Consider the following 25,652-nt stretch of genomic DNA (forward strand, 5'->3'; position numbering starts at 1 on the left):
TCAAGAGCATCGCGAAACAGTCGCTCTTGGGATAATGTCTCTCCTGTGTGGTGATGATGGTTCAGAGTCTGGCACCAGTCGCCCTCGTCAAATACATGGCAATATTTGCTGCCGTTTCCAGCAGCTCGACCATCTGAATGGAGACAAAAACATTAACAGTTCCCAACACTAATGCAGAGCCCACGAGGGCCTGTGAGACCATACTAGTACCAGTGGTGTTCTCAAAGTTTCCACACGTGCCGTCCACCTGCACCCCACCACTGTTAGGTACTTGTTTGTATTGAAAGTGAAGGGTTTTCGGCATTTCAAGTTAAAGGCACACCTGTAGGAAGAGCTACAGAGTAATCTTTTCTATAGCAGCCAAAGGCCACGTCTTCCATTCAGGATTTGTTGAGCTCTGGTGATCGTAATAATTGCTTCCTTTCCAAATTATAGTCTTAGAGCTTTAGAGGACATTGCGGCATTCACCTCTCTCTGTACGGCTCAGACAGCTAAGGTCTGGAGGTGACTTCTGAGCATCTCCTGAGCTTTATGACTCTGGATTAGGAGACATGAGCTTACAAAGACCACTTGCAGTTTCTCTGCTTGTTCATTTCTTCTACAAACATGTATGGAGCGCTGGCCACGCCCCCCGGCACTGTGGTAGATGCTAAATTCCTCCAGCCTCTGCTCTCAAAGAACTCAGAGGTCGGTGCAGAAGCCCAGCTTGGAAATAGAAGGCTGCGGATCCAGTGCCAGCCGTTTTCATTCACTTGCTCATTCACTCCACACATATTTACGGAGCTGCTCTATGACGCCACGTGTTGGCCACTCAAAGTGAGTCCCCGTGCCTGTTCCCACGTCGCTCTCCTCCTCCGTCCGGGGGTGGCGGCTGGAATGCCAGTGAGTCACAGAGAGGCTTTTTGCAGGAAGAGTGGGAGTTTGCCAGATAGGGGGTTGGGAACGGGGGACTGCGGCGAGAAGGAGCAGGCTGTGCAGAGGCAGGCAAAAGGCACAGGCATCGGGGAGATGGGTGAGGTTGGGCAAATGAGATGTGAGAGAGGAGGATGTGGTCCATCAGGTGAGGAGGGTCCATCTAGATCTGAGGATGGTGCGTCTAGATCAGTGTCGATACGGTTACTATTACTATTACTGTGGATGCTGTTACTATTACCATTACTATTACTATTACCTGTTACCATTTTCTGGCATCACCTTTTGCTTACGAACCACTGAAGGGCATAGAGGTCATGTTCAATGATGTCGTCCCCTAATTCCACCGGCACCCCCAACTCACACTGCAAGCCCCTCTATGACAATATGGTCATATTAAGCCTTCTTGAAACATGCTGCCTTGGTGCAGCTCTGGAATAGTGATGGGGGAGAGGGAAGAGTGTGTTACTCAGCCCCCACCTGGGAGAGTGGTCTGCGTGATGAGGAGCGCTCGACGCCCTACGCTGCCACCAGGGACTCTTCTGCAAGATCTCGTTCCTACTGGAGAGGGTAATAGTGAAAAAGACAGAACCTGAAAACCTCCATCCCCTGAATTCTTTTAAATAGATGAATGACTCCTGCATTGTGGCAGAAATGAGCTATTTGATGTTCCTCTTGCTAATTACGTGACTGATTTTTAGTTTTAAGTGACGTTGATTACTTGTCATGAGTCAGAGTGACCCACGGTGTTTAAGAATCACAGATGCCAGTTCTCTGGTGTCCCTGCTTTCCCAAGCCCTTCCAGGCACCGCCACTTGGAGTGTTCACATCACCCCAGATGTGGGGTGGATGGAGCCATGTGCTTGACAAGTGAGGCTGGCAAAGAGGCAGAGTCTTCCTGAACTGGAGCCAGTGGCTCCCAGCTCCCAGCCCGGGTCTGTGCACCAAACTCCACAGACGGGCTGACTGTGTGGTGGGGAACCCTCCTCTGGGCAGCCTTCCCTGTGCTAGTTTCATTATCATTTCCCCTTTTCCCTCAGTGAAGGAAGAGTTTTGGTCCATCATTGTGTCCACTTGTAGCAACATCTGGACATCTCTGGGATCCTAGAGACTAGGAAAGGGTGATGGCATCATCAGGAACGATCTGGAACATGTTGCAAGGAAAGCGCACCCTCCAAATTCCGCCAGGCTTGATTGCTGTGAATTTACAGTGTGAAAACTAGACATGACATTCTCAGTCCTAAGAGACTAAGAAGAAAGATAGCCCTATGTATGTGTCAGGTTGCATGAATGTGGGTTCAGTTCTGCCAACTCTTAGGGAACACACGAAATGCCAGGCCCTATTCTGGGACTGGAGGCACAGGGGAAAGCATGGGACCTCAAAGAGTCCTACTTCAACGTTTAGGATGAACTTATATGCACTATATGTATGAAAGAGAGAAACAAGGTCTACTGTATAGCGCAGGGAACTATGTTCAGTATCTTATAATAGCCTGTAATGGAAAAGAATCTGAAAAAGGATATATATGTATAATTGAATCACTTTTCTGTACACTTGAAACTAACATAACATTGTAAATCAACTCTACTTTAATAACAACAACAACAAAAAAAGAGTCGTACTTGGAGAGACACCGTCACAAGAGCCAATAAAGGCAGTTCCACGTGAGAAGGGCCTCAGTATAGTCACTGAGTGAGATGGGAACACGGCTGGGAGAGTGGTTCACTTTTGGGGACTGGAAATAGAGTGTGGAGTGACGATGACAGAATGACAGGGAAAGTCATGGAGAAAAATGACATTTGATTTGGGCCTTGAAGGAAGATCTGCCCCTCTCGTTAGGAGAGGAAACGTACATGTGATTCCTTTCCTTTCTGATTGGAAATAGACAACGCGTGTGAATTTGCCTGAGGTTATTGACATTCGATGGTTTCTGAATTCTTTGCTAGAACCGGTTTTTGTCACTTCTGACAACTATGTTCCTGATTTTAAGTGTTTCGAGATTTTTAATTTAACAACAAAGTGAATAAAGGGTAGTTGTTTTAAGATTCACACTTTAGAGGGGAGAGTATGCTCAGTGGTAAAGCATGTGCAAGGTCCTGGGTTCAATCCCCAGTCCCTCCTCTAAAAATAAATAAATTTAGTTTTATCTTTGTTAATAAATATTCAAAAAGAAAAAATTACGCTTTATGGAAATATGAAAGATCTGTAAGTCCCCCCTGTGCCCCCACTCCCCAAAGTCACTGTGAACAGCTTGGCGTGAGTCTTGTCACACCTTTTTCTGCATCTCTGCCCGCAAAAACACGTATTTTAACTACTTTCTGAGCGCTCTTGGTTCTGGAATTGTGGCATGAAGAGGAAGCTGAGAGATCAGAGGCGTCTTGTCATTTTGAAGTTTCACAGATTGAGGCCCTGCAGGGGAAGTGACAGGTCAGGAGGACAGTTTAGAGTCCCCGGTCCAGTATCCAGTGTTCTTTTCTCTAAACTCCACTGCCCTGCTTCTGAAGAGCTGGCTCTTTTTATCTTTTTAAAGGAATGCCGAGATCCTGGACGTGGACACTCTTTCTAGTCCATAGGAGATATTCTTAGCTGCTGAGCTGAATTTCAGAGTCTTTGTTCTCTCATTAACTTGAGCTCACACTCCCTCCTCCATCCCCCGAAGGGCCTCCGATCCCTGCGGCTGCTGGGCTGCTGAGCCCCGGGAGGCCGCCCCGGGGTGTCCAAGAGTAAAGGGCAGGTGGTCGGATGGATTCATCTCCTCCCAGAGCTCCGAAAGAGGTGTGGGTTTCTGGGTTTTTCTTGTTTTCTTTTCCTTCAGATAATGAAAAGCATTTGAGTGTTTTCCTCCTCGTGAGCATCCGGTAAACTCTGAATCTGCAGAGCTACCTGGGGAAGAAGCTAAATTTAGATTGCAATTTAAGCAGGGGAGGGACGTGCTCAGAGCCGGTCCTGTTCCTTTCCCTCGGGGTTTGCGCCTTCCTTTCAGTTTCTGCACTGATTTCACCTTCCCCAACCCTGGACCAGAGACAGGTTGGCACACGAGATGATGGGTGATTTTCTGTCAGGGTTACGGTAATCGCTTCAGCTCTTTCTGACTTCCGATGCGTTAGATTTCAGGATCATATATTTTTAGCAGACCTTTCCCACCAAGCGGTCTCTGGGGAGCCATGCGATATCTGGGTCAGAAGGAGGCTGCGGGTGGGTGGCTCTGGGGACAGAACCTGAGACCGGCTGTCCCATACGCTGGTTCCCACACAGGGCTGTGGGCGGCTTGCCTGTCGTGGTTTCATGGCACTCCGGGATTTCCAGCCTGGAATCATCTCTCAGCAGCGGTTAAAGGCCACACCTCGCTTGGCCTGTAGAAATAGGAGGGATGTGTGTGTTCCGCTCCTCATGCTGGCTCTGGTCCTAGATGTGTGGGGACCCCAACGGGCTGCCCCTCCTCTCCCACCACTGCCAGAGCCCGGAGTGGCCCACAGCTCTCCCTCTGCTTCTCCACCAGCCTCTTCCACTCTCCCACGCTCCTTCCAACCTCCCACTGTCTTTCTTGAAATTTTAAATAGTTTCGAATCAACAGAAAAGTGGCCAAGTCCCCGCAGCCTCCTCACCCTGACTCTCTGTGACCGTCCCTGTCTGTGGATCTGTGATGTGTACCGCAGGTGACGTCATCCCCATCACCCCTGAACGTCCCGGTGAGCCCCCGCCCCCAGAAGTCTGATACTTTCCCACGTAACACAGAGTCTCTCCAGGAACACACTTGGCATCGACTGCTCCTATCTTGTCAGCTTCCTTCAGTGTGGGATGCTTCTCAGTCGCTGGCCCTTCTCTCATCTTTTTGACCGTCTTCCAGTCTGTGGTTTGAACCTCAGCTGCATCTGCTGATGTTTGCTTGTGACCGGGCTGAGGCAGTGTGCCCTTGGCAGGATCCCATTGAAATCGTGCTCCCTTCCTGCCCCTGGTGATGGTAACCTTGATCACCTGGTGAAGTTGGTGTCTGCCAAGTTTTTCTACTGTACGGTCATCGATTTTCCCCTTTGTAGTTGATCAGTATTTTCTTGGGGGGCGTGGGGACTATTCCCATATAATGCCGACATCCTGTTCCTCCTCAAACTTCCATCCACCATTCTTCGCATACACTGATGACTTCTGCCTGCATCGGCCACCACCGTGACAGTACCAGGGAGTGCGCTCCATCTCCATCATTTCCTCTGCATTGATTAGCTGGCGTCCCACTGAAGGCTGAGCTTTTCCTTGTCCCTCATTGATTTGGTTTTCTCATTGTTTATTTATACGTGTTCAGACTCGTGGGTTCCTCTTTTATTCAATGGACTGTAATCTGATTCTCTCGTGGCTTATTTTGATGTTAAAATCTAAACCAGGTCAGTAGGAGCCCTCTGACTAAGCTGGCTTCTGTGTTCTTTGATGTGTCCGCATGATTCTTTGATTTCCTTACTTTCCGGCCCAGGTTGTCCCAGGGTCATTTTGTACTTTCCCTGCCCCAGCCCTGGATCGGCCACTTTTCCAAGACCCTCTGGTTCCTTTTAAGGGAGGGTGGTACATAGACACCAAAATCTGTTCACTTGATGTGCCCAGGGCTACTGGTTGTCATGTGTGTATACACATGTCTTTAAGTATTGCTACGTCTCTCTTTGTAATGTATTTTTAAAATCTGTGAGATCATGCAGATACTCCCAAGCCTGGCTCATCACCTCAGGGCTCTGTCTGGCCTTCCCTCTTTCCAGGTTTTAAATTCCCGCAGATCTTGAGACACTGAGTCGCATCGTCCTCGAGGTGTCTGTTTCTTCACTTGATGTACCACAATCCCAAGCACTCCATGGCCCCCTCCACTTCCTGAGACGCCCCTGCAGGGCACCTCTGGTTCCCTGTCCTGCTTCCTCAGGTGCTGACTTCTTCCAGCTGGGAAGTGAGGGCTGGGAAAAGGAAGAGAAGGGATGATGGGAAAACCCCGGTCCCTTTGGATTTTGTTTCTGTTTGGGCAGAAAACTTAATACAGGCAATTTGAGGAGAGGACTCAAGATTTATATTGTAGCAGTTTCTTTGCTAGCAGCTTAATTCACACCCTTGTCTAGTGAGCTTATAGCGATGGGCAGTCCCTCTTTCCTTTCCTTTTCCTTTCCAGTCCCTCTTTCCTTTCCCTCTGGTTTCCATGGTCTCTGCCTTTCTTTCTCCCCTTCCTCTTTCTCTCTTTCCCATCAATTTCAAGATTCGGAGAAGGGATGGCAACCATTTCAATCCTTTTTTTCTCTCCATAGCCCTGTTTAGATTTCTTATTTCCTACTCTGTTTCGGGGCTACAGACCTGCAAATATATAGTGTGATCTTGCCTCACATATAGAGACCAATAATAGAGCAAGCTCAAGGTCACGAATGTACAGGAGGGTTGCTATTTGGAAAATTAAGCTTCTGTAACATAGTGTTTAATACTTACCTTCTCTGGGCAGATATAAGAAGCTAATAGAGGCTCGGACTGAATGGGAATGTGGGATATAAATACAAGAACTAGGCGTGCGATCCCCTTTGTGTGCATCCTTGTCCTTCATGGGCGAGGGCTTCACTCCTTGCTGCCCACCTGGGTAAGGTGGGCGGGGCGTGAAGGCAGGTTACCTAGAAGCCTCTCCCCTGCCTCTCTTCTTGTTCACTCTGGGGTCCTCGGCTTCTTGGCCTCCTCTGCCACTGCTTTGGCTTATTCTTCCCAGGACTCCACCCCTTTCCTTCATCACATTTTTCCCCCTGGCTGGGGCTCCGTTGCCTCTGGCAACGGGGCAGCCCACTAAGCTGATAAGCAGAACTGATGACATCATAGTAGGTGCTTATGAGTTAAAGGGCCATGCTTGCTGGCTGCCTAGCTCAGAGAAAGGGGGTGGGGCTGACATCATGAGAGTTGGGGGCTGTGGGGTGGGAGGGGCAGGTGGGCATGAGGTCCCTGGGACACGGCTTGAGGCCGCCCGCTCCGTGGGGGCAGGGCCAGCTGTGCGTGTGGGCGAAATAAACAGCTGTGGGAAAAGGACAGGAATGCCACGTGTCCACACAGGAACATCAGCAGCAGCCTTGGAGGTGTTCTTGGCGTTTTCAGAGAGACAGAGGATCTCCAGACACTGTGGCCTCTCTGTTTGAGACCTGTCCTCTACTCTGGACAGGGCAGGAGTTAAATCTCCTGTGACACGTCTACTATATTTGTACATTTAGAAATCAATTAGTGTAATTGGGGCAATCAGAGACGCTAAACAGAGGAATAATTTACTGAGAACAAATGTCTGGAATTGTCTGTTTTGCCAGTGGAATTTCTCACAGTTTGTACAAGAAAATGCTCCAAATTAAATCATTCAGGCTGAATGTGACTTTTTTTTTTCATCTTCTTCTTCTTAAAAATGTTAAAAGGAACACAGGCTGGCTGAGCTCACTTCCCTCTCCTCAGCAGACAGATTGTTTTCAGAAGATTCCTCTAAATTGACATTTTACCTGAGGAAGAAAAAAAAAAAAGAGCAAAGGCAGATAAAAAACTCCTGGTGTGTGTGGTTGGCATGAAGATTTTTGCCAAAAAGATCCCAAACTGGTTTGTCTGCAGTGTTAATACCATGTGGGGTGAGATCAGATGGGGCCAGGCAGCCTCAGAGGCTCTGTGTGGGGAGTATCCAGGGTAGGAAAAGCTTCGAAGAACGTTGCTCCCACCCTAACAGTGGGAAAAGCCTGGATAATCGACAAAATTACAGTTTTTCCCTGAGCCCATCAGAGGGAGTTAACTGAATAACAGAAAGGGACGAGCTCCCCAAGGAAAGGGCCACCGCTTCAGCTTTGGCAGATTCAGGAGAGAGAAGCAGCCACCAGCCAGGCCTAAGATCTTAACAGATGAAGGTTGGTGTGGCTACAGTGTGTCTGGAACATCTTCCACCTGGTGCTTATGAGAAATATAAGGGTAAATCAGGAGGCTAGAGAGTGTCCCTGGGCAGCCCAGGAGAGCAGGTGGCGCCCATGACTGTGGAGGCAGGCAGAGCCTTCCCTCACCATGAAGCAAAAACAGACCCTCTCTTCTTCAATCCACAGGCCAAATCCATTCTCCCTGGGAGGGGTCGAGACAATCTGCCTCTCCCCCAGGGGACAGTAGGAAACCTTCCAGCCCGGGACACAGGCAGAGACCCAGCAGGAGAGGGAGAGGCACCACACCCGTACTCCTGGGGTGAGCAGGAAATTGCCTTGGGCCAATAACTGTCTTATATCAATAAAATGCAGAGGTCTGCTTCCTCTGAGGGAAGAGCAAGGGACTCCCGCTTGAGACCAACTTAAAGAGACAAGGTAGGCTTTGCTGCTACAGAGAAGAGGGGAAAGGAATGCTGGGGGGAAAAATTCCCACCTTTAAGTCCAGGAGCAAAGCCTGTGTAGGACGGAAGCTGGGCCAGGACAGGAAAGAACCTCTGTGCTCCTAACTTGTGACAAGGAAGAGCATACAACTGCTGGGAGAGGGGTGAGAGCTTGGAGGAAGACCCCAGTCGAGCCACAGGCACGCAGGGATGGCTGGAAGCTGAGGGGGAGATCAGGAACACAGAACAACCCTCCAGCACCCCAGCTCCTCCTCTGAGTTCAAGGTGACAGCAGCGTACCTCTAGAATAATTTGAAGGCCGTGGTTCACTGATGGTAACAACAAAACCCAGACCAGGTTACCTTCTGACCAGACTGACTCAGCTTCTCCCATCCTCATGCCAACAGCTTCATAGAAGAAGAGGCACATCCATTTCCAGGCACAAATGCTATTTACTTCAGTCTCTGCTGCTCTTCAACAGATAATGTCTGATATTCAGTTAAAAATGACAATACACACACATGAAAGTAAGAAAAAACAAAGCATTGTCAATAGACAAAGCAATCAACAGAACCAGACTCAGAGATGACCTGGATGTCAGAACTATCAGATGGATTTGAAAATAACTATGATTAATATGTTCAGGGATCGAGTAGGAAAAATGGACAACATTCTTGAGTGGATGGGGAATTTCAGCCAAAAGGTGGAAACTGGAAGAAAGAGTCCAATGAAATGCTAGGGGAAAAAAAAACTTTCTTCATGATGAGGAGTTTCTTCCACAGACAACAGCAGACTGGACACAGCTGAGGAAAGAATCAAAGAACTTGAAGATAAGTCCATAGAAATGATCAAAAGTGAAATGAGAGAGAAAAAAGAGTAGCAAAAAAACAAACAAACAAAAAAAAAAAAACCAGAACAGAGCAGTCCTGGGACAGTATCAGCCAGTCTAACATGCGTGTAATTGGAGACCCAGAAGGAGACATCTTTAGGAAGAATCTGGGGGAGGGTATAGCTCAGTGGTAGAGTTCATGTTTAGCGTGCACGAGGTCCTGGGTTCAAGGCCCAGTACCTCCATTTAAATAAATAAACCTAATTACCACCCCACCCCCCAAAAGGAAGAGGAATCTGGCAAGCTGATGTTTTCCTAAGAAAGACATGTGGTTTAAAAATGGCCACAAGTAGCTCTTGCTTTTGCTCCCTGGCTTTAAGTTAGTGGAAACATTTACTCTAATATTCCTCCACGTCCTTCTAGTTTATCTTCTACACCCAGTTCTTTGGGGGAAGAAATCTGTGATTTCTCCCCATAATGCCCCTCAGCAGTCTGTCTGCCATTCAGCATGGAGAGGGATGGCTGTGAAGTTAGCTGGACGGCCGAAAAGAGGCAAGGGAGATTCAACAGCCTGCCATTTACGCTCAGCAAACAACTTAAATTTGATCTCACGCAAATAAAACACATGGATCGTGGTTATAAAGAGGAGATAGATTACAGTTCACCTCTGGCCATCGACATAGCTAAGAACAAGTGGCTCACAGAATCGGTACCCCTCCCGCTTCAGATTTGCACAATAACAAATCTGCTTAAAGAAAAAGAAAGTATTAAATACAATATTGATCCATGAACCACTTCTGAAATACCAGAAGTGGTCTCCTATATAGACTAGTTCTGCTTCTCGTGCGGCAGTTGTCCAAGCCCCGTAGTGCACTTGAGCAGTAAACTCGTTTTCAGGCGTTCGGTGACTTCAGCTGCTGGAGGTAACCAGCCGTCCACCTGCTGCGGCCAGTTACTGGAGAAAACTTGCTGCAGTGGGTCTGGATCTTTGTTCCTTGAATTCAGATGCTTCAGGGAAGGAAGAAGAGTGCACTTGATGAGAATGGCTGGGAGCCTCATTTCTAAAATTTTAGCTCATGGGTTTAGAATTTAAACTCAGACATGTTTAAACTCACGTTGCCATTGGTCATGGACTTGCACCCCAGCTGCGTGCGGGCTGCCTGGGAGAGGCCTCCATGAAGCTTTCCTGATCCCCCTGGACCAAGCAAGCAGCTCCTTTCTCTTCAGTGCTGCTTCTAGTTCTGTATGTGCCATTTGAGGTATTTTTCACATGCTTTTGCATTTATTTTTCTGCAAAACAAATTTTCTCTCCTAAATTGAGTTCTTCAAGGGTCAAGGTTTGTGTTTTATTCTCCCTAGCATGGTGCCTGGCACAGAATAGGTTCTCAATAAATGTTTGCTGAAACAGATTAAGCACATGCTTGGTGTGGCTGGAACGAGAGTTTGTGATCACCCCACCCCTGTGTCACTCTGCTCTGCACCAGATTTCCTGCTTCTTCTCGTACACCTGTCGTAGCTGTGCCACGTGGGGCTTTTTCTGTGGCATCGCAGCAATGGGCTTGGAAGTAACTTAGGGTGACTGTGGTGGCAACGAGTGAATTAAAAATAAAGTGAGAAAAATGAAAAGTCGTAAAGAAGAAAGAGCTCACGGAACTAGGATCTGGGATAAAAGCAGAATAAATTTGAGAGTTTGATATTTACAAATGTTAGGCACTATACATAAAAATAGATTTTTTAAAAGTTTCTTTTGTATAGCACAGGGAACTATGCTCGATATCCTGTAATAACCTTTAACGGCAAAAAATACGTATGTACAGGCAAAAATGGGACATTGTGCTGTGCATTCAGTTTCTACTGGTACCCACGTAGAAATCGACACATTGTAATTGACTGTACTTCAGTTTAAAAAAAAACTGTCAGAGACACAGATTTATTCAGCGGATCCCTTTATGCCGAAGAGCGTCGCCTTCTGCCAGGAAGGAGCATGTGACACAGAAACGGGAGAAGAGGGGCTTTCTAGGGACCAGGGCAGTGAGTAAAATCCTGGAGACCAACTACAGCGGTCCCGACCCACGTGGGTGCTTATTGTGACTGAGGGCTTCCTCTGTGCTGCCTGATAATCAAAAAAGGGGAACTGTGCTTTCATCGTCTGATAAAAAGAAACGTACTGGTTCCTAAGGTTAAAAAAACCCGAAACCTTTTCTTCCTGGGAAATCCAGGTTGGTTCTATATGTGGCTGTACCCTAGAAAGGCAGCGTGGCTTGAGCAAATCGTTCGACTTCTCTGGGCCTCGGTTTCCTCAGCATTCAGGGCTCTCTGATATCCCTCTGGACTCCAGCATTCTCTGGGCAGATGGTGCGTCTGGAATCCCTCTGGACTGAGATCCTGGCTCTGGCTCCAAAGAGCGGGAACAGCCACCCTGGGGCATTCGCAGCAAACAATAGATGTTTTGCTAGTCGACTTGCCACTTCCCCAGCTTTGAGACATTCAGGACTCATGAAGGCTCCTGGAGTGTGACTGGTACCCACGTAGGCACCGAGACCTCAGCAGTCAGCACCACGCACAATCCAGCAGCCACAGCCGAGTCCCCTGCGGTGAGCAGACAGCCACACGCGCCACCCCGGATTCCCCTGTAGTCACAGGATGCCGGCGCTCAGCGCCCAGAACCTTCCAGACAAGTTGGCTGCTGGGTGTGGAGAGAATTTGCAGATCGCAGTGCTGGGAGCTCCCGTGTAGACCCGCCCCCGGGGTGGTGTTAGGACACAAAGCTCTGGGGATCCGTTCTCCTGACATTGCTTTTCTGTGACTTTGTGTTTTGCAGCTTGATTTGAGGGGAGCTGGTTTATTTCAGCCCCCTGCTCTTCCCGCTCCCCCAGATCCCCGCTGTAACAGGCTGCTGTCTTGCCTTCTTCAACCACTTTCTCCCGTTCTGGTATCAAAACTGGCTAAGACCTAGCCTTTATCTGATAAACTCAACCTGCTGTGATGTGGATAATTCACACCGCTTTGGACCCTGCGTTTCATGGTGTTCAGAACCTGCAAGAGGAGGAAATCTAACTGGAGATTTTCATGCATTTGCATAGGGTTATGTTGCAATAGGCTCTCCCATCACCTGCCTCCCACCCCTCCACACACACACCCTGGCCAGGCTGGCTGTCCTGATGGACAAAGATGTGGCCAATTGCACTCTGTGTTTGGAGTGCAGGGCGGGTCTGACCTAAACAAGAATTCAGTAAAGATCCCGTTAAGCCTACTCTTGGCTGCTCTCTGATACCCAAGGTGCCTGGTACCCACATTCGCCCCTTTCAAGGCCCCCACACCTCGCATTCTCCCATCAAGAGGCACCATCCTGTGTTGCTTTCATCAAGTAATTACTTTTTACTTTCTTCTGCTGGTTTTAGCAAAGCAGTAAGACTAATCCGTTAATGGGTCAATGCGCTACCACTCCCAGGTAGAAACTTTGTGTTTTAATTGGAATCTCCTGAAAATGATGGCCTGCTACAGAGGGAGAGGGGGAATTTCAAGACCCCATGGTGGGGCTGCAGAGATATTTGGGGATGGGTGAGCCGGGGAACTCTTCCATTCACCCCATCAGGGGTCAAGATCCTCCATCTTGGTGGTGAGGGTCTTTCTAATCAGCCAAAGCCCGCAGTGGCCCTGGGGCACCCCTTGAAAGGGGATATGCTAGAACAGAGTTGACCAGCAGAGGCGACAGGAGGGAGGAGCGGGGGAAGAGGGGAGACTTGCTTTGAGGGAAGGAGGAGGGGATGGAGATGACCGACTGATGAAAATCATCCTTTGTGTGGAGCCAAGATCCACTCCGTCTGTTGGAACTGAAAGTTAGCAGCCCTCTTGAAAGTTGCCTTTTGCCATAAAGTCCCAACACATCTAAGTGCAAGGGTCAGAGGGCCAGGCAGCATGAGCGGGACAAGTGAGACTTGCCCTGGCTGCTTTATGCAGAGCTCGGTAGGGGCTTCACCAGGCATGGCTGGAACGGGAACCCGTTAGTGAGAGTTCTTTTATGGACTGATGACTGGGCGTGGGAAATGTTCACTTGGTTTTCTTTTTCCTGAAGTTTAGCTGTTAGACATGCTTTGGTCACATTTGAAATACCAAAGTGTCATGGAGTATTTTATTCTATTTCATTGAAGTATAGTTGATTTACAACATTATGTTAGTTTCACGTTTGCAGCAAAGTGATTCAAAGATAAATATACATTTATATTTTTTTCAGATTCTTTTCCGTTATGAGTTATTATAAGATATTGAATACAGTCCCTGTGCTCCACAGTAAATCCTTGTTGTTTATCTGTCTTGTATATAGTAGTGTGTGTCTGTTAATCCCATACTCCTAATTTATCCCTCCCCACCCCACTTCCCCTTTGGTAACCATAAGTTTGTTTTCTACGTCTGTGAGTCTGTTTCTATTTCGTAAATCAATTCATTGGTATTACTTTTTTTAGACCCCACATGTAAGTGATATCATATGATACTTGTTTTTCTCTGACTTACTTAATTTGATATGCCCTAGGTCCAAGAGGTGATTTTAACACTGGCTCTTCTGTTGAGGAAATCTTACCGCTGGGTAGTTGGTGGTATTTAGTTCAAAATGTATTATTTTACTAAAAATACATCTCTCTCTGCAAATGTTTAAGATGCACTGGAGTTGCATTTTAAAATTTTAAGAACTGATTTGCTTTTTGTCAGTCACTGCTGTGGAAATTAACCAGGGGGTGGAAGCTACACCATTTCAATTAAGTGGTGGCTGAAGGCGGGATCTGAATGTCAAGGTCACCCATTACTTTTGCGAGAGCTTCCTGGGGTGGTGGTCTTGTCACCCACCTCCTCCTCTCCCTGCTCTCCTGTTCGCTGACGCCCCTGTACAAACGCTGCTCCCGAGCCCAGCTGGCTCTGCTCTGCGCCTGCGCAGACCCCACACAGGGCCCCCTTGGGTCTCCGCAGCCGCCCAGCACACAGCCCCTCTGACCACGCTCTCCCTGCCTCTCTGCTCTTCACAGAATGGGTTGAATGGATTGCATCTGGCCTCTAAAGAAGGCCACGTGAAGATGGTGGTGGAACTTCTGCACAAAGAGATCATCCTAGAAACCACAACCAAGGTACGTCTCTCTGGGAGCGGGGAGCTTTCCATCAGAAGTTCACGTGTTGTCCCAAACCCTCAAGGGCACAGAAACTGACCCTTCACGACAGAAACGCAAGCCTGCTTCTGAATTTCTCTGGTCCTTCCGGTCACCTCCTAGTTCTGTGAGTGCCTGGGGTCACCTGAAAAACACAAGACCCCATTTCCACAAGAATTCAGGGGGCCTTTACTTTATCCTCATCACTAGACTGTAAATCTGGAACGAAAACCCTTTTCCTGGTGGCTTCGTGCCTTCCCAGCCTAAGCACACTGCAGGTCCATGCCTTGGGTCCAAATCCCAGCGGAGGTGCTTCCTGCTCTGGGACCTTAAGCAGGTTTCTAGCCAGGGAGAAGCCTCCGATGACTCTTCCTCAAAATGGGGATTATAATAGTCAGTGGCAGGATTCATGTGGAAATTAAATGTGGATGTGTATATAAAATGCCTATAAAGGAAGAAATCGATGAATAATGGTGACTTTGTCCTACCAAGGGCTCTGGAAGGGTCCAGATCTCTCTTGTGTATCGTTTCCCTGCAGGTCTTCCTTGGTTGCACTGAACCCCTTTCCTCTCCTCCCTGGTTCCCTTGCACAGGGTCCTCTCTACTCCAGGTGGAGGCTGACAGCACGCCTCTCACAGCGGGACTTCCTCCCCACAGCAATAGATTATAAACACCAGTGACTTAAGTCCAGAATCTGCAGTCGAGAAACTGATGGCATCTGCATGTTGCAAAATCAGTTTCCTTTCTTATGCGTCTGATTTGCTTATTAAGCACCATGCAGCTGCATTTAAAACAAACCAAACTGAAGCCCCAAATCACCTCTGCTTACTATGAGTACAGTTTCCTCTTCCCTCCCTGCCTTTATCATGTCCCGTGGTTTTCTTCCTGGGCTGGTCCCCCCACACACACACCAGCTTCTTATTTTCCACTTAACTGTTGACGCAACGTGGTCTCAGGCACAGCCTCAATCTCAGTTCCACGCAGCAAATTTTTTTTTTTTTGCCGCCTTGCGAGCAGAGAACCAGAAGAACAAGGTGTAGAGAACAGATGTAATTTATGGTTGTGAAGCGAACTCCCCAAATATTATGAGGTTAGAATCATCTCTGGAGGTAATATTCTGTAATTTACATGCCATTTCCCGAAGGGGGGAAGAGCTCACAGGTGAAGTGACAGATTCCTAGAGAAGATTCTGAACATGTGCAGGGCGTTTTTTGTTGTTTTTTTTTTTTTTTCTAACCCCACCACAAATACCGGTTGTCTCCACCCTGCTCCTTCTGAGAATGCGGTTATTTCTCTTCCGATGCTCTCGCCTACCTGGCCACAGGCATGGTGCCACCTGACGGGCCGTGGGGGCCAGAGCGGCAGTCCACCCCCCCGGTCCCCTGGCATCCTCCCAAGAGCTGCAGAAACACAACGCTTCAGCACTTTTACTCGCTCTGAATTTCCCCCTTTGATTGTTGTCTTGCAAGTGAACACTTGGCGTGTCTTTGTGATTTACAGACAATTTTATAAGCCAGCGTGGTTTCTGAGCGCCGCACAGAGGGAGGGAAAAAAAGGATGAAACTGAAAACGTGGGCCAAGCAAGAGTCACAACAGATTGGGGAGCTGTGATGGGTCTCCCACAAGCAGGAGCGAGATTAAAAAAAGAAAAGAAGAAAAAGCCAAAACCAATATAGATTCCTAAACTGTGCAGAGAAATGTGAAAAGCGTGAAACAAATGTATTCTCTCTCTAGCCTCCCCCCCCGCCACACTCGGAGGCCAGCTCAGCATCCGAGCCAGTGGAGAACAGAGCAGCGGTACCCGCCCTCCCCCATCCCCCCCACAACCCAGCTCTGGCTCAGCACCCACTGCAGCCCCCTCCCTCCCGTGAGCTCTGGGACTCCCTGGAAATGAAGAAACTGGGTCTTTGTGAATCCAAATATAGCTAAGTAATTCTTCCTGCTTCTTCGAGGCCATGTTCCTTCATGCTGAGACAGAGGCAGGGAAGACAGAGGCTCATGGCCCACCTCCCTGGGACTCCCGCCCCCAGGCCGGGGGTGTCCTTCCCGAGCCCTGCAGCAGGTGTGTGTGTGTGTGGACAGGGGACCTTCCCTCGCCTGTGGTGCCCTTGGCCCAGATCCCGAGGACGTCACGGGCCGAGACTCCCAGCCCTCCCTGGCCAGCTTCCCACCCCCACGTGGGTTTATGGGGTGAGCTGCTGTAGTGGGATTTCAGGCAGGAAGGGGCACATGGAAGGAAACATGTGACATCACCTCTCGAGCTGGCCCAGTGCCTGACACATACGCGCTCAGCTCAGCGTGTGATGAAGGGATGGATGGTCCCAGCCCGCCTCCTTCTAGGTGGGGAGGTCTGGGCCCTGATTCCTAGAGGAGGTTCTGGTGCCAGCAGCCCTGTTCCTTTTGGTACAGCGAGTGAGTCGGGCCTGGGTGCCAAGACCTCTAAGTATAGGTTCTTCGGTCTTCTAAAAAGAATGATTAATTAACATCTATACTCTCGTTTCTGGTACTGATTCTTTGATGAAATTTGAGAAAGAAATCTTTTGTTTATCAAATGGGACTTAAGGAAAAGTTAGGAAGACAAGTCCAGGAGGCAACGAGAGGACACTCCGGCCTGAATCTGGTCAGGCTTTAATAAAGACTGAGCCCTGGGGCGCTGGGGCAGCGATGGCGGGGCGGGGTGCCGGGTGGCCCCAGAGCTTGGACCCAGACTTGCGATGTGCAGACCCCCCGGGGAAGGCACTTTGCCCCGGGTGACAGACATCCCAGCACATGGACTGGATTTGAGGTCCCTGCTTGTCAGGCCTTGAGGGTCCTGAGATGAATTAGCAAGTGTCCATGCAGTTTAGTTAAAACCTCTATGCCATCTGAATTAGAAAAAAAAAAAAAAAAAAGAGGTGATTTGAAATCCCTGCCTGTGAAGGAGCAGAGGAGCAGACGGGACCAGCTGTGGCTCCTATTTGATCGACGTTGTCAAGTGGGCCGGTCCTGCCTGCCCCTCCCGGAGCAGGGGCGCCCGTGGGGTCACGTGGGCGGGGGGAGGACCCCCGGGAGGCAGGAAGGAGCCTGCTGGAGCTGAGCCGGTCCGGCGAGTGCTGTGAAACACCAGGACGGACCCCGACCAGGACCCCTGCACCTTCCCCCACCTTCTCAGAGCCTGCCTGGCTTCGCAGTCTGTTACCAGTTCCCAGCTTTAAAAAAGCTTCCTTCAGAACCACTGTGAACCTCATTTTCTTCTCGTGTTTATTCCCTCTGGCTTTCCTCCCCTCTCTTAATGAGTGAACTCTGACTCTATTTTACTTATTAATATTCCTTCTTTGTATTTTTTCCCTTGCCAGATGTTATTCTGTTTCTTCCCCCACCTCCACTTCCCCTTCATATTTTTCTTCTCTTCCCGGCATCCATTATATGGTTGGTTTTATTACCCACTCCAGCTCCTGCACGATTTCTACCTCCCTCTTCTGTCTGATGCTTGACCGCCCCTCCCCATCCCCCGCTGTCCCCTGTGGTCCAGCCTTTCGTCCGTGAGTGTTACCATAATGGCGCAAGGATGCTGTGCCTCCTTTTCCCAGGAGCTTGGGGCCTCCCGGGGGCTCTGCACTGTCCTGCAGAGCTAAAGGCTGGACATCCAGGAAGCCGGCTTGCCTGGCAGACCTTCAGCACATGTCCTGAGGAAAACCGACTGCCTGTCCGCTGAAGATGGCCTGCGTGCCACAGATCAGTGTTGTTGGCCGTCTTATTCTGGGGCATTATTATTTCAGGAGAACAGGAAGGATTTCCCTGTCTGGGCTTTCTGCACTGTTCAGGATGTGTGATGGGTCCGGTACACACGTGCGTGTGGTCTGCCCCCTGGGGCCGGCACCTCTGTCCCCGTACCTGTGACGCCCCTTGCGCCGGCCCCTGGGAACCTCCTCCCTTCCCTCCCCTTGTCTTTCAGAAGGGGAACACGGCGCTGCACATCGCCGCCCTCGCGGGTCAGGACGAGGTGGTGCGGGAGCTCGTCAACTATGGCGCCAACGTCAACGCCCAGTCACAGGTGATGCTCGGGGGGGGGGGGCGGGGGGGGCTGCTGTCCCCTGCCCCCTGTACACACGGTGCAGCCGAGCCCAGGTGTGCTAACAATGTCTCCAGCACGTTCCTGCTTCCTCACGCTCCAGTGACATTCTTAAGCACGATGGGGTTGGTCACCGTGGACCCCTCTGTGTTTAGTAAACCAGCCAAATAATATGTTTGGTTGTGTCTCCTGTGTGTGTCGGGGGGCTGTGCCGAATGCGGGGGGTTGATGATGAAGCGGGTGGAAATAGTGCAAGGTGTGTCTGTGCAGACCATACTGGGAGGGGCAGAGCAGACTAACATGGAGGGTCGCGTTGCCCCCACCTGGTGGCCTTTTGCAATAACCCTGCTGCCCTTGCAAAGTGTCAGTAGGTTTTTACAGCTGAAGATACAGGTGGGGGTGTGGCCCCGAGGGCAGGGTAGACACAGGATGAAGGGGGAGCTGTTCTCGAGTTCAGAGGGTTTTGCACGGGTTTTAGCATCTCTCCCTGACATGCGTGAACTCCAGTGGCCTTTTCTCTTGATTTACAGAAAGGCTTTACCCCCCTGTACATGGCAGCACAAGAGAATCACCTGGAGGTGGTTAAGTTTTTGCTGGAAAATGGAGCAAATCAGAATGTAGCCACGGAAGTAAGTATCTTGGGAACACGGCCCCGTGGCTGGAAGCTTCTGGGGTAGGACACAGTCGTGGGGGCGTGCGTCCTGGGACACGGCTTGAGATGCATCCTCTGTCGTGATCCGTGTCCTGGGTACTGTCAGACCCCCACGGGGTGGGGGGCAAAGAGACAAGGTCGTGGCCCAGGGACCCCTAGACACATGCGTGAGGAATCCCAGCAGGGGCCAGCACGTCTTCCTTGCTGAGACCAGCACTGAAGTCCGGGCAGGGGTGGGGGGCGTGTGTGTGCGCGCGCGTGCGCACATCTGTATGGGGGACCTCACAGATGCCTTGGACCTTAATGAGAAAGGCTCTTGCCACAAACCCCTGTTCACCCTTGGACAAGTCACTCGATCCTGAGTTTTGTCATTGGTGAAATGATGACACTGGACTGGTCAGAGCCAAGATGTCTCCTGAGTCTTAACATCCTAAGACCCAATGATTAGATGACTCTTGTTGTCTGCTTCACCAGTGCACAGTCCTGTGCCTCTCAGTGTGCACCGAGGACATTTAGTAGCTCACGAGTGAAACCTCAGTGCCTGGCGTGGCTGCTAGCATTTGGTGGGTGTTCAGTAATATTTGTGGAATGAGTAAAGGAATGAATGTCAGCCGTCAGGTCACGGCACTGTCCTGGCACCAGGTGATGGCGGGGGAGGGTTGGCAGAGAGACAGGGAGTAAAAAGCTCTCGTAGCCCTGAGACTGGGGGCAAGTCATAAAGGAAAGTTAAATAAACACTGAAAGAAAATTACTGTAAGCTCTGTGAGATGGCAGAGAGAGAAAGGATGCCAAGAAAGGAGGTGGCACCTAAGCTGAGCCTGCAGGATGAAGGGGACCTTGAATCGGAGGGAGGTCATTTCGGGCGGAGGGCCCGGCGCAAGCAAGAGCCCTGAGGACCGGAGCGGTCAGTCCGGTCAGAGCAGACGGGTCTGTCCTCTCCCCCTGGCCAGGACGGCTTCACCCCTCTGGCCTGTGGCTCTGCAGCAGGGCCACGAGAACGTGGTGGCACACCTCATCAACTATGGGACGAAGGGGAAGGTGCGCCTGCCGGCCCTGCACATCGCAGCCCGCAACGACGACACGCGGACGGCCGCAGTGCTGCTGCAGAACGACCCCAACCCCGACGTGCTTTCCAAGGTGAGGCAGCGGCGGGGCCGGGAGCGTCCTGAGGCCCCGGCCCGGGAACTTCAGGGTCTCCACCGATTCCCAGAACTTCCCCAGAACCAGCTTAGACCAGAGATGCCCTGCGTGTACCCCAAGCACCAGCCCCACCAGGCCCCCTGTCCCCACCAGCTATGTGAGAGCCACCGTGGGTGCCCCGCTTTAAGTCCCCGGTGAACAGGCGTGGAGCAGGAAGGTGCCCCTGGCTCCTGTCATCCAGAAAGGTGTCCAGGCAGGGTGGGAGAGGTCACTGGCCGGAATGGGATTTGGAATCCCCCCGGGGTGGTCTTCTAGAATTTCATTCCATCTCTTTCCCCAGCCGCTCCCCTGGTGGAGGGAGGGAGGGAGGGAGGGAGCTGTCCCCATGTGTAGATGAGGCCCTCTGAGCACTCTGCCAGTCCACTACCTGTAAATTTAGACCATTCATGTCCTCTTTTATACTGGGAGAGGATTTGCACTGAGTCAGTCACACGGTCCCCCAACCCGTGGTCACAGGGTTTTGTCTGGAAAACTGCTGACTGGATTAGGTGTGGCGGGAGGTTAGGAACAGAGTGATGACAAGGGACCCTCCGAGGGGTCACAGGGCTGCCTTGGCCACCAGGCTGAGTCATTGTACCCCTTTAGGGACTGAAACAGTCCCGAGAATTAAGGTCATGGACCCCATAACAACACTCACTCTTTACTTAAAATCTCTTCACAAGTAACCGTGCAGAAGAACGGGCCCTCCCTGCAGCATCTGAGGTGACTCTGGTCCAGGGTTTGTCCTTGTGAACCACAGACAGACTGGGCGTCCCCCAGAGTTAGCCCCTTGCTTGGGTATAACTTGCCACGGGGTGTCCCCTCAGTCCAAATCTGCCTTACGTGTGGGGTCCTCTGGCCCTGCTGGCTTTTTCAGAGTCCCCGGGCTGATTCAGAGGTAGAAATGACGGTACATGGCATGTGACATGTTGTCCCCCTCTGTTGTGCCCCAGACGGGATTCACCCCCCTCCACATCGCAGCTCACTACGAGAACCTCAACGTGGCCCAGCTCCTCCTCAACCGGGGGGCCAATGTCAACTTCACGCCCCAGGTGAGGCTCTCTGGCAGGCCCCCCACACACGAGCCGGGGCGGGGGGGTCCAGAACCCGGTGCTCCCACGTCTCTGTGGCACGTCCTCTCTGCAGACAGCTCTGGTGTCCCTGAAGGCTCCCGGCTGGTGGGTTTCTGGAGGTGGGAAGCCCGGAAGGCCGGTGACTGGCTTTCTTCCGGCCTGTGTCGTTGACTCTGGGAGACCTGGGCTTGGCTGGCTTGCCGTGATGAACCACGATGCTGGCCTGTCCTTAGGGCTTTGAAGTCTCTCTGGGGTGAGAAATGTCCTAACGAAGGGCTAAGAGTGGCTGCCTACGCTCCTTCTGGAGCAGGGCTGGGGCTGGGGCACAGGGGAGCAGGGGGCAGGGCAGCTGAGCCCCAGGGGAGGCTGCCAAGCCCTGACTGGTCCTGTTCCTCCCCTCCAGAACGGCATCACGCCACTGCACATCGCCTCCCGCAGGGGAAACGTGATCATGGTGCGGCTCCTGCTGGACCGCGGAGCCCAGATAGAAACGAGGACCAAGGTGGGTGCTGGCGAGCTCTCAGCAGGGCCAGGGGAGGGAGGGCCACCTTCCAGGGCCCCCACACCGGGGTGGGGGGCTCTCTATGACCAGCGTCCTGCCTCCAGAGCAGCCCACAGGGGCAGCTGGAGACAAGAGGGCTTGTGTCGAGCTGGTCCTTGAGGAAGGCTCGTGCCTCTGCAGCCAGAGCGTTGCCGCAGGGCCGTCTTCTCTCCAGCAGCCTCTGATGGGTCCCTTTGGGGCTTTCTCTTTCTGACTCTGTCTTTTAAAGGATGAATTGACACCTCTCCACTGTGCGGCTCGGAATGGGCACGTGCGCATCTCAGAGATTCTGCTGGACCACGGGGCGCCCATCCAAGCCAAAACCAAGGTGTGTTCATGCTTCCTGTTCGCTGGGAGCATCTTTCAGCCGGGGCTCCAGGGCAGGGCCACCCGGGCTCGCATTCTGTTTCTGAGAAACAGAGATGCTAATAGTCCTAACTCAGCCGGCATGTGTGCCGTTGACCCGGTGTCTGTCCCATGGGAGGCAGTCAGCTCTAATTATTATCTAGATCAAGGTCAGCAAACTTTCCCTCTAAAGGACCAGATATTAAATATTTTTAGGCTTTGCAGGCCGTGGTCAATGTCACGGCGATTCAACTTGGCCACTGTAGCGGGAAAGCAGCCGTGGAGAATATTCAGACTGTCGGCCCTGTTCTAATAAAACTTCATTGACACACACAGGCAGCGGGCCAGATTTGGCCCGTGGGCTGTCATTGGTCTACACGGTGCTAGGTCAAGCCATGTCTCTTTTCCCCTGGCTCCGGAAAACACAGGAACTAAGCACTCAGGGAGTCTTCAGACCCCGAGCCGGACTGGAGGAAGTTAAAAAAAACAAAAACAGAAACAGTTCTTTTCAAAGTCCTTTGGGGGCTGCAGCAAAAGCCCGTCCCTCAGATCGGGTGTGAGGTTTTGAGTCTTCCCAGGGCTAGAGCGCTCAGAACGCCTGGTGCTGCCTGCACCCCACCTCCAGGCCCTCGTTCTTTGGGGTGAATTTAGCAGGTGTATCAAACAAAGCAAGGCAGAAACCGGACCCACTCGCAGCCACTCCCGGGGTTCCCTGTGAGCACTTCCCTGTCATAAAATTGCAGCACAGTCCACACCCTTAAAGCCTGTTTATTCCCTGACCGATGATCACGTTAAGGTCGGACAGAGCTCTCGGAAATCGGTGTCACATTCCCAGCACAGGCTGCCCTGCGTGTGTGTGTGTCGAATGGACGTATTCAGTCCTCCATCCACGGCTGAGATGATCATGAGACAGGAGATGATATCTTTGAAAGTACATATAAAAGTGAAAATCCTCAGATAAGCGAAGGCAGAATCCTGCTCCCAATTAGACCGTTTGGTCAGGAAATTCTCAACATTTTCCCACAGAGTCTCCATATTTAAACATAAAAATGGTCCTTGTTAAGAACTTTATATTATCCGGATTATTAGAATGAGGCTAAAAAGGATGATTATGAAAATTCTTTATGATTTTTCCAATTGGGGAGTCTGGTGTGACCTTTCTAAAACGCAGTCATTGGTGACGGTGTCAGTTCTGGGGCAGCTGTAATGATGTACCACACTCCAGGCAGCTCTGGCAACAGAAATGTCTTGTCCAGCCGCTCGGGAGGCTGGACGTCCTGGATCAGTGTCGGCAGAGTTGGCTATTCCTGGATCTGTGAGGGGGTGCTGCGTTCTCCGTGTGTGTGCGTGTGTGTGTGTGTCTGTGTCTGTGTGTCTGTGTGTGTGTCTATGTGTCTGTGTGTGTTCAAAGTTCCCCTTTGTATAAAGACAGCAGTTGTATGGGATTAAGGTCCACATCAACGACCTCATCTTATACTATTTCCAAATATGCTCACATCCTGAGGTCCCAGGCGTCAGGACTTCACCATGTGAATTTTGAGGGGACCTAGTTCAATCCAGGCACTGACAGTAGTTGCCACGCTGCCTGATTCTGCTTCTCCTTCAGTGACAGTCCTTTCAGCGGTCACTTCCTGAAAGCTCAGGTCCCAGTTTCCTAGCTCATGGATTTCACCATGCAGCTCCCGCCTGCCCCTCCAGCCCAGCTCCACGCCCCATCACCCGTTCCTCCCACACGTTTACCTGCTCAGAGCTCCCCGGGTCCCAGGGTGGCTGCCTTTGCGGCACCGCACATGCCGTTCCCTTTGTGGGATCCTCTTCTGTTTCACCTTTCTGGTGAGGTCCTAGCTCAGGGATCCCCTCCCCGGGAAGCCTTCTCTCCCCACATCCTCCCATCGTGACTCCACCCTCCCTGCTCCTCTGTGCTGTATCATGCCTTCCTGACGTCACCACATAGGATGGCAACAGCAGATCTGTTTCTTTGTCTTGTATCCACTGGTACCTTTCTTGGCCCGGGATTATGTCTGTTCCTCTGTTTCCCCAGAGCTTAACCTAACATCAGATGCACTTGAATCACTTAATATTTGCTGAATTAATGTCTGAATGAATGAGTGCATGAGTCTCCTCTGTCTTTAATTTAAAAAAAAATAAATTGCTGTCTAAGAAACAGTGAGGATCCTTAACAGAATTTTTTAAAGTAATGGGCACTTATTAGGGGCAAAGAACAGAGGGATTTAGATCCAAGTTCCATTTTACTGTCTCTCATTCATTCAAAACCACGTGGATGAAGGGCCACTGTGTGCGCCACACGCAGGCATAGGGCACTGGGAGGCAGTTAAGAGCTACTAAGCACTGTCGCTGCTCTTAAGAAGCTTCTAAGGGAAGAGAGAAGAGGCGCGCACCTGAGAAGTGAATTGTGGAAACAATTCAGCAACTAGATGAATGAGGTCCGAGGGAGTGGTACAGATGAGAGAGGCCCCAGAGGTCGAGGGTGGCCAGGGAGGGCTTCGTGGAAGAGGTGGGCCTGGCTGGAGCTGGCCTGCAGGATGTGGTGAGATGAAAGGAGGTTTGCAGTCAGGGGCCAGAATGAACCGAGCTCCCGCGGAAGCCCCGCGTAGGGAGGAGGCGGGACGTGAGGTCGGATCGTTGGCCTGAATTTCCGTGTTCATCTCCTCTGCCATTGCTGTGTTCCCCTCCTCACCAGAACGGCCTGTCCCCAATCCACATGGCGGCTCAGGGAGACCACCTCGACTGTGTCCGACTCCTCCTGCAATACAATGCAGAGATAGACGACATCACCCTGGACCACCTGACCCCGCTCCACGTGGCAGCCCACTGCGGCCACCACAGGGTGGCCAAGGTCCTTCTGGATAAAGGGGCCAAACCCAACTCCAGAGCCCTGGTGAGTGGGAGGCCATTGGAGAAGGCGCCAAGGGCCAGCACTGCGTGGCGGTTCAGGGCGGGGAGAGCATCGGCACTGCGGGGGTCCACGGGGTGTGGCCAAGCACAGGCAGACGTAACGTCGCTCTCCCACCGCATCCCAGCACCTAATGCCCAGGCGCCCGGTAACAGGCTGAGGTCCAGGTGGGTTTGAGCCCAGGAGATCTGACTTGCAAACAGTGCCCCGGGGTGTCCACGCCTTGGTGGGGCCACGCCGAGCCCAGCCCAGCCCTGGGGGACCATGATTTCTAGAGAGTGCCTGGCTTTTCAGTGTGCTTTGGGGACAAATGAGATGGGCTCAGCTAAGCCTCCTCCCTCTGCAGAGGGGCTGGCAGTGGTCATGGGGCTGGAGCAAAGGTGAGTTCAGGCCCACAGTCAGTTCCGTCCTGGGACTGTGGTTCCTCTCCCTGCCCCAGCCGGGGGCCCAGGGGGAAGTTTTGGGGCTCTGGTATGGCCGTACGAAGCCAGTCCGTGACCCCACCCCCTCTCGCCCATTCTCAGAGGAGGAGAATTTAGGAGGCAGGACAGCCTCCAAGGCCGCAAGGGCAGCTCATTCATTCATTCGTTCAGAAGGCCTTCGCTGAGCGTGCCCCACATGCTGGGCACTGTCTGGGGGAGTCGGGGATCCTCACCCTTAGCACCACTGACATTTGGGGCCCAGTATTCTTGGTTGTGGGGGGCTGGC

The 25,652-nt window shown here is 51.3% G+C and overlaps 1 protein-coding gene across 1 annotated transcript in view; it reads left to right on the forward strand.

Annotated features, from left to right (window-relative positions):
* Positions 1-25,652, forward strand: part of ANK1 (ankyrin 1) — a 192,925-nt gene that overhangs the window by 110,036 nt on the left and 57,237 nt on the right. Inside the window, 9 exon segments of the mRNA XM_032468775.1 lie at positions 14,073-14,171; positions 18,124-18,222; positions 18,771-18,869; positions 19,843-19,863; positions 19,865-20,029; positions 21,025-21,123; positions 21,548-21,646; positions 21,915-22,013; positions 24,732-24,929. Coding sequence (XP_032324666.1) covers positions 14,073-14,171; positions 18,124-18,222; positions 18,771-18,869; positions 19,843-19,863; positions 19,865-20,029; positions 21,025-21,123; positions 21,548-21,646; positions 21,915-22,013; positions 24,732-24,929 — 978 coding nt within the window.

The sequence above is a fragment of the Camelus ferus genome, chromosome 26 (assembly GCF_009834535.1).
Source record: "Camelus ferus isolate YT-003-E chromosome 26, BCGSAC_Cfer_1.0, whole genome shotgun sequence".
Taxonomy (NCBI): domain Eukaryota; kingdom Metazoa; phylum Chordata; class Mammalia; order Artiodactyla; family Camelidae; genus Camelus; species Camelus ferus.